Here is an 8984-nt window from a genome sequence, read left to right as displayed (position 1 = left end):
TTGTTGCTCTCAGGACCTGCCGGCCATCCCTGAGCCCACCTTTCTCCCTCGCCGCCCCCTGTCCCCTCCTGGCTTCTCTCCTTTCCGTGCGATCGCCCGGGACACCGATCTCTCCGGCACCGCTGTCACCGGCTGGAGAAATAGATTAAAGGAAATAAACTCCCTCCGCAGGGGGCCCAGCCGGGCAGCAGCAGCAGCGGCAGGAGCTGGAGCGCTGGCCCGGGCGCCGCAGAGGTGGCGCCTCCCCGGCCCGGGACGCTGGCCCCGGGCGCCGACGGCATGACGGACGCGGCGACGGCTAACGGGGACGACAGGGACCCCGAGATCGAACTCTTCGTGAAGGTAGGTCGGCGTCCCGGCGCCGCAGCACCTGCCGCGCCTCCAGCCAGGCTCGCGGCTCACGTGCCCGGGCGCGGAGCGCTCTGGGACGCGGACCTTCCCCAGGGAGCGCAGCCCAGCCCTGACGGTCCCTTGGGTGGCCTTTCTGTTGCTTCGGGGCTCCCGGGAGGGATGGAGTCAGGTGCAGTCTGGCAGGTGGCTGTCTTCTCGGAGAGTCTGCTAGGCAGTTTGTCAAACCCGCCGCAGGACCAGCCGTCACCCTACCCCGGCGCGATTTTGGCCTGCCCTGAAGGGCATCTCCAGGTGCAGGGAGATGGCAGGAACCTGGCTGGACCCCTGAAGCTTTCTTCTAAAGTTGCGGGGTGAGGGGAAGGAAGAGGGAGAAAAGAAAGCATTACTGATAATATGACCTTTGGCAAAGCAAAAATAACATTTCTTAAAATCCCCCTTTTCTCTTTTACTCAGTGCTATTAAAAGAAAAGCAAAAGGAAACAAAGACGTTTTCCTGCTCTGTGACCGGCAAAGCAGAAACCAAACACTCCACTCGCCCACATTATTGTAATTGTCATAATTATGCTTCCGCGGGGTTGTAGCAGGAAAGGCTAAGGGTAACCTGGGGCAGACTGGGAGGAAGGGGCACAGGGGAAAAAATTAAATTAAGTTGCCTTGCTCCCTGGGCAGAGACGGGCTAACATCCAAACCTGCTGCACTTCCTTTGCAACCTGGAGGGGGAAGGATGGAGGCCGAGGCAGCGTCTCCCGGTCCTAGAGCGTAATAAGAAAGAAACATTTGATAGGTCTTCGTGCAGCAGAAGCGGGGAAACCTGAGGCGCAGGGAAGTTGCCTCCGGGGCGGTGCAGAGTCGCCAGAACTTGGGGGAGGGGGCGTCGGCTGGCTGCCTGAGCTCAGAGACCTTTCACAAAAGGGAAAAACCCGCAGAATGCAGTTTCCCTAGACATACACAGGTAACTGAGAAGGGAAGAGAGCTTGGTGCCTGTCCGGGGCCTCCTGGCTGAATTTAAAAGGCATATATATTCCCCAGGGATGGGGAATATACACGTCTTTTAAATTTGTTTTGGCCAAAGATCCTTATCTAATACAAACTAATTAAACAAATAGAGTTTCACAGAAAGTATAAGATCTATATGACCTTTTGGTTTTTGGTACCTTTTGTCACCTAAAAAATAATAAAGCAGTTGTGACTTATCTTACACTTGGAAATTGCTCTGTCTCAGTTTGGTCCAGCCTACCACGAAGCTTTGTTAAATTTTTTCGGCTGGAGTTTTTCATTTTGGAGAGTTATTTTTCAAAATTATCCATAGATACTACATTTGTTTTTTAGTGAGACTTACTTTCCTCAACGTGTTTCTCTTCCCCCAGATGAGGCTTCTGTTTCCCTCATTTGGTTTCTGGGACCCCTCTGGGAGGATTTCTAGGCTCTCTGGCAGACCAGGTAATGAAAGAGGTCATGTCCTCCCAGGCTGGGCAGTGTTGGACCCAGGGCCCGGCAGGTCTGCCCTGACCCCCAGCGTCCAAGCCTGCGGTCTAGGGAGTGAATACGGAGAGATTTTACAGAGCAAGGAGTCTTGCTGTTCTTCTTGAGGAAAGCTATTCTAGGACTTTCTCAGATTCCTTGGGAGCAGGTAGTTTCACGGTGTCAAGTTCCTGAAAGATATTTGAAACACAAATTGACTCTTTTAGAGCCAAAGGAGCCCTTTGCCCCGCTCCTAGGTGAGAAGACCATTCTACCTGCACCTTCTGAATTTCATGTTGGCAGCTTGGAGGGTTTCTCCATTTGTATAGAAAGCTCACTTCGCAGCCCCCAGTGCCCGCAAGAATTCTAAAGTACCCGTGTTGTCATTTGCTTTTTTTTCCCTAAAGGAAAGGAACCCATGAGAGCCAGGCAGGCCTTCTTGGTCAGCGCAGAAACCAGATTGATGAGGGAACAAAAAAATCAGATAGGAAAGCTCTTTTGATTCCCCCACCCCCCTTTTGAGCTTCTGGTCAGTAGTTATCATTTACAGGGACAAGTAAAGGCTGAAAAAAAATTGTGAAAATAAAGACACTGCCCAGGCTTTGAACGGTTCCCTGTTAGAGAAGCAATGTCCTGATTTATAGAATCAGGCATTTCCATAGTTTGCCGTGTCTCTTAGCTGTATGATTCCCGTCAGAAGAAGGTCCTTCTTTTTTGTTTTTTAAAGAAGATGTTGGTGGTAGGAGTTTATTAATTAATTAATTTATTTTTGGCTGTGTTGGGTCTTCGTTTCTGTGTGAGGGCTTTCTCTATTTGTGGCAAGCGGGGGCCACCCTTCGTCGCGGTGCGCGGGCCTCTCACTATGGCGGCCTCTCTTGTTGCGGAGCACAGGCTCCGGATTCGCAGGCTCAGTAGTTGTGGCTCCGCGGCATGTGGGATCCTCCCAGACCAGGGCTCGAACCCGTGTCCCCTGCATTAGCAGGCGGAGTCTCAACCACTGCGCCACCAGGGAAGCCCAAGAAAGTCCTTCTTGTTGAAGGGGTCAGGTATCCGAGGTGATCTCTGCAGGCCCAGCGGGTTGGTTTCTAGGAAGCCTCCCAGGCAGGCTTGCCTCACCCAGTTAAGAGTTGTGACGTGGTCATCTTCAACAGAAGGGGACACGCTTCCCCCCGAACGTGGCCTGTCCCCTGGGTGTGTCATTCAAAGCCTCCATAATCCAGAGAGTTTCAAGGACATACGATTCTGTGCCACATCAATTGATAATCATCCGTTACTACCGCCGCTGCTAATAATAATAGTAAACGGCAGCGTTTTAGGACTCAGGGAGCGCATTCAAATACCTTATCTCATCAGGTCCCCAGCATCCTTGTTCGTGAGCCTTGGTTCACTCAGGAAAAGTGATGTAAGCAAATAAATGTGGCTCCCAGGGACCTCCTGAGACGTGATGCTGTCAGAGCACTTGGCAAGCGGCCGTTTGCTCTCCCTGTAACAACCTCAGGAACGAAGGATGATGATTTGTCCCGTTTTATGGTTGAAGAACTCAGGTGCTCAGGGAGCGTATGAGAAATGCCCAGAAGTAGATGGCAGTGAAGAGCAGTCCTCAGCTAGCAGTTTAGACTCTAAATTTCTTACTCTTTTCCAAACACCCATATGTCAGGTCTTGCACCTTCTTTTGCCAAGTCAGGCTTTCAAGTGTTTCCAAGAGGACACTTCCTGGCAACTTACTAGTCCATTCTAATGTGGTCATAAAACGCTGTCAAAGCTCCTGCCCAGCCCTGCTCTGTACTCCAAGTCTCTCCCGTCCAGGGAACTTTCTAATGGGGATGTTTAAGAGATCACAGAGGTTTGAGGAGGTCAGCTCTGATTCTCATTTCCCAACTAATGTGGATGGGGAAGAGGAGACAGAGACCTGGGTTCAGATCTTGTCTCTGCCTCTCATTTGTCGAGTGACTCTGAACAAGTTCAGAGTGTATGAACAAGTGTATGAGTCTCAGTACACCCCTCTTAAAACAAGAGGGTGGTTACAAATAAGGTGCCCGTATCTTGAACTGTCCAAACCAAGACACTTCTGAGAGAGAAAGGAGGTGCTACCAATGGTTAGGAACAGGTGTCACCGATGTTGTGCAGGACGTGTGGCCACCCTGGTTATGAAAATACCTCCCCCACAGACTGGCTGTGAGGATGCCACAGGAACAAATAGAGGAAAGCATTTTGTAAATTGGAAATTGCCATGAACACATTGACTTCGATAAGGATATGAGTTCCATGGCAGATAGAACCTTTCTTGATCTGCAGGTCCCTGATTTGCCTTAGAGAACAATGGCCTGGCTGATTCCTCACTCGCAGGGCTATTTTGAGAATAAATGAGATCATACGCAGCTGGGACTTTGATCACAAAGGGAGGACAACAGGTTAGAGTTGATAGTGGCAGTGAGTGTGGTTTATTGAAAGAAAAAAGAGCACGGAAATAAAAGCAAAACAGAAAGTGATTTGGGAAGACAAATACAGGATGTACTGCATAGTTAGATCTCCATCTGTGTCGACTCCCTCACCCCCGGTGCCACCCCTAGACCCTGGAGGTAGAAAGCCACCAAAGTGAAGTGATGATGGTGTACCAGTTGGCAACAAGTGTCTCTTGGGGCCAGGGGTGTGAGTTTCAACAGAAACCAGTGGTTCTCAACTTTGGCTACATATTCAAATCACTTGGGGGAGATTTTAAAACTCCTGATGCCAGGCTGCTCCCCAGGTCAATTACATCAGAGTTTCTGTGGGTGGGACCCAGAAGTGGTATTTTTTACCACACCCCCAGGTGACTTCGGGGTGCAGCTCTGGTGGAGAGCCACTGAGTCCTCATCAGAGGCGGGTCCCGAGGCAGTCAGCTTTGCCACAGCTGAACTAGGCGGCCTTGTTAGTGCAGATGAATGTCTAGAACTTCTAACAGCCTCTGGGCATCGTGTTCATCCCCATCAGGAGCATTGTTGATAGAGAGCTTGCAGCCAACCGGTGCTCCGTGAACAGATGCTGACGGACTATAAAGCCCTATCTGCAGGACTCCAGAACAATCCGTGCATGGGGTCGGTCTAGTAAATGATCATCAGTTCAGCCTGGGGAAACAGAACGGAGTCCTGCTGTTTGTCTGATGGAAATGACTAGTCTTTTCATTTACTGAGTGATCCGAAAGGCTCTGACAGTGGTGCAGAGCACCAGTCAAGACGTGGTGACCCGTGGTGTGGTCATCTGACTTCCAGAACAGGCAGGATCAAATCTTCTTGTGCTGCCTCTCAGACCCCAGCTGCCCACTGGCTGCCTGGTCACCTGCCCAAGCATGGGTTTATCAGGTTTTGAAGCTCCTTTTATCACATTATGCCACTGTTTTTCTTTCCCACTACCTCCTGGTTTTGATCTTCGGTCAATAATCCAATACACCAATTCATCTGCCCTGCTGTGTCAGCGAGTGCATCCTTACCTGTAACACACCCATGGGAGTGCTAGTGTCAAAGGGTGACTCATACACGTCCCAGGTTCCCTGGCAGGTGGTGGGAGTGAGGACTGAGGGTCTCAAGATGCTAAAGCCCACAAGCCAGTGGTGTCAGGTCCTGCCTCCCTGCCGACTTGTACTGTTTCTCTGGGTGTTTGGTGGCTCTCTCCACCCAGGGCAAAGAGCCCATCAATTTAGACAGTCAGGTCAAAAGCTTTCCATTCTTCGTTCCTTTTGAGATTCCAGATGCTGGGCCCATGTGAGTGGCGACAGGAGGTGTAGTAGAAAAGTGCAGTTTTCGGTGTCACACTGAGGGTCGTCTGCTGTGTGAGCTAGGACAGGCTGCTTGACCTCTCTGGGCCACAGTTTTCTTACCACTGCAGTACTGATAATGGCAATACCTATTTCCTGGGGTGGGTGTGAGCACTGAATGAGCTGTGTATGAATCTGGGGTCTAAGTAAAGCTTCCTCTGCAGGCCCAGTATAGCCCAAAAAGTGAGAAGCCAAGCCTTTGCTTGTCCCTTCCTTGATGTGTCCCAGAACTCAGACACTCAGTCCTATGTTCTGCTGCCTCGTTGCTGGAGCCGGGACAAAGGCCGCTGGGAGCCCGAGCACAGGGCAGCTGTCTCTGGATCTGATAGCCTCCCACAGGGCTGCTGCTTCAGGAGCTGGAGTCCCCCACAGGCCACTGTCTGAAGTAATGTAACCACAGGGAGAGTGTAGATCTCTGACCAATGGGTGGGTTCTTCCAACTCAAGGGATGTTGATTCCTCCTGTAGTTGCTCCCACATAGCTTGAGGGGCTGGACCAGGATGCATCAAACCACTGGGGGTGCCCCTCCCCTTTCAGCTCCATGGGGATGATACTTCCGGGGTTTTATCCCCTTCTTGTCACTGGATGCCAGGTGGGGCCTCCCAGGCTCACCTGTAGGTGCTACAACTTTGACCCTTCAATACGGAGAAGGCTCTGGAGTCCAGGTCCTTTAGTTCCAAGAGGACCCCTGGTAGATTTTCTCACTTGCTTGCAAACTTCAAGCTCTGCCTAGCCATGGTTACTCTCCTAGAAAACACACACACACATTTACATGTATTATCTATCTGGACTATAGGAAAAACATAATAGACTCTCAATATCTGGTACCTTTCAAAACTGTTACCCGGGAGACATTCTCAGTTGTCTTTTTCATCGAAGCTGGAAGACCAGAAATAGTGAAGAGGCGAAGTGTTTAAAGCATGGGCTTCCTGAAGGTGTGTCTCCACCCCGGGGCATCTTAGATCTGACGCTGCTTGTGAGGGGTCAGCTCCAACTACCAAGGAAGTGTCTCTGCCAGCTCCCTGAGTGAGAATCTAGTTTGCGCACTCATATATTTATTCAAGGAGTATCTTAGTTCTGAGATGTGAAGTGCGTTAAGGATAAATAAGATAGATAATCTGCTGTCAGAACTAAAATGAATTCTTTCTGGTAAAAAGAAATGGAGTTTTTAACCTCTAAAACAAAGTCCCCTCTAGCTCTGTTAGCACGGGAAGTTTCTTTGAGTTATGTTTATTGCAGCGCTTATGGTGAACAATGGCTAGGCCACTGGCGCACAACCTTTGGGGCATGAAAAAGTCACTGCAAGGCTTTTTCATGTGGACTTGCCCAGCCCTGTCCCCAGAGATTCACATTCAGGAGGCGGGGTTGAGTCCCAGGCATCTACCCCTGGGTGATCCTGGGATTCATCAAAGATTGAGAACCACTGGCCTAGATCATGGGTAAATAGGGTTGAACCTACCCAGTGGAGGATCCAAAGGGCAAGAGAAAGTCGACTCCCCACTGGAAGCGTGCATTTCCTGGGATGGAGGAGGCTGAGGCAGATATGCTTATTAGCATGAATCACCCCAGATTGACCCTAAATAAACCAGAAAAGGGAAGAAAGGAATGCTTTTTTTTTTTGGCAGTACGTGGGCCTCTCACTGTTGTGGCCTCTCCCCTTGCGGAGCACAGGCTCTGGACGCGCAGGCTCAGCGGTCATGGCTCACGGGCCCAGCCGCTCTGCGGCATGTGGGATCTTCCCGGACCAGGGCACGAACCCATGTCCCCTGCATCGGCAGGCGGACTCTCAACCACTGCGCCACCAGGGAAGCCCGGGAATGCTTTTGACCTTTCTTTTACACTTGCTTTTCTTCCTTTGTAATTTTTTTATGATATAGGTGTGACAAGTAATTTAAAAAGCTGGGCACGAAGGAAATATTAGTAAGATAAGAAATGTAGGGAGTTAAGAGATTAAAAACAATCCATCAATCAATTAACCAACTAACAAACATGTTTATGGAGCCACCTACTCTGTGCCAGGCTCAGTGAAAGCTGAAATCAGGGAGGGGAGATCAAAGAAGATGGGGTCTCAGCAGCCCATGAACTTGCATCTGAGGGGTAAAAATGCCAACATAATGCCCCGTGAGTGGTAGGAAATGAAATGAGGGGAGCCGGTGACGGGACCCATGTGGCTCAAATGAGGTCTCCAGGTCTAGTCTGCGGGGAGCTGGGGCCTGAGTTGTGCTCTGGAGAGTGACGAGAGTCACTGAGTTACTAGGAGCGGGCAAGCATGTCAGGTCCAGAAACAGTATGGAGATGAGGATGTGCTGGGCCCAGTGGGTATACGAGGTTGGCTGAAGGGAGTGGTATATGGAGGGCCACAGTTGGAAATAAGATAGAAACACAGCAGTGGGAAGGGGTTTTGAATGGCAGGTAAGTGGTTTTTGTCCCCTGGTAAGTAATGGGGAGTTACCAGAGGGTTCTGCCCAGGGTAGGAGCTTGATTTGGTCCCTGCTTCGTTAGAATGGTTGCTATGCTATTTTGCACGATGTGGTGGGAAGATTAATGAATTAAAAGTAAGAAAACCTGGATTCCAGGTCTGGCTTTGCTACATATTGGTTGTGTGGCTTTCTTTAAGGCCAAGCTTCCTCTTCTGTAAGATGGGCTCCACAGTCATAAAATCATAGAATTTCTGATTGGGAAAAGCCTCTTAGAAGTCATCTGGTCTGACCCCCTCTTTTTTTTCTTTCTTTCTTTTTTTTTTTTTCTTTGGGGTACGCGGGCCTCTCACTGTTGTGGCCTCTCCTGTTGCGGAGCACAGGCTCCGGACGCGCAGGCTCAGCGGCCATGGCTCACGGGCCCAGCCGCTCCGCGGCATGTGGGATCTTCCTGGACCGGGGCACGAACCCGCGTCCCCCGCATCGGCAGGCGGTCTCTCAACCGCTGCGCCACCAGGGAAGACCTCCATGGCTTCTTTTTTCCTTTCTTTCTTTCTTTTTTTTCTGGTCTGACCCCCTCTTGTCAGATAAATTCACAGTCTCACATTTCCGGTTACCTGCTCTATGGGTTTAAGGAAGAGAAGCGAGATGACGCGTGAGCTGCTGCTGTTTTTGCCTTTGCTCTTATGACTGTGTTCGCGGTGATTATGAAGAAGGAGAGCCTTGCAGCAGAGGCCGGGGAGGAGGCTCCTCCAGTGTTTGCTGCGGGGAGGCCACCATGAGCCCAAACTGGGGCTGAAAGGAGGAGCCTGCTGGGGAGGAGTGATGTGGGTACAGAACGAGCACAGGCCTTGGAAGAAGCCTGTGCAAACACAGGAGGGAGGCCCGAGTTTAGGTTCATGGTCAGTTCACCTCTGGAGAGACTGGTTTCCAGGTCTGGAATGGTGATGCTATTGGTGGGCCTG

The 8984-nt window shown here is 50.7% G+C and overlaps 1 protein-coding gene across 3 annotated transcripts in view; it reads left to right on the top strand.

Annotated features, from left to right (window-relative positions):
* CLIC5 (CLIC family member 5) overlaps positions 1–8984 on the top strand; it is a 168869-nt gene that overhangs the window by 59522 nt on the left and 100363 nt on the right. The window contains exon 1 of one of the 3 annotated variants that reach the window (XM_024766159.1): positions 7–342. The exons of the other annotated variants lie outside the window; for them this stretch is intronic. Within the exon in view, the coding sequence (XP_024621927.1) occupies positions 280–342 (63 nt within the window). The 5' untranslated portion in view covers positions 7–279. Of the gene's footprint in view, positions 1–6; positions 343–8984 lie in introns of those variants that run through there. 3 annotated transcript variants of the gene reach the window in all.

The sequence above is a fragment of the Neophocaena asiaeorientalis genome, unplaced genomic scaffold (genome assembly GCF_003031525.2).
Source record: "Neophocaena asiaeorientalis asiaeorientalis breed wild unplaced genomic scaffold, Neophocaena_asiaeorientalis_V1.1 scaffold46, whole genome shotgun sequence".
NCBI lineage: Eukaryota > Metazoa > Chordata > Mammalia > Artiodactyla > Phocoenidae > Neophocaena > Neophocaena asiaeorientalis.
This window is presented reverse-complemented; position numbering and strand designations above follow the sequence as displayed.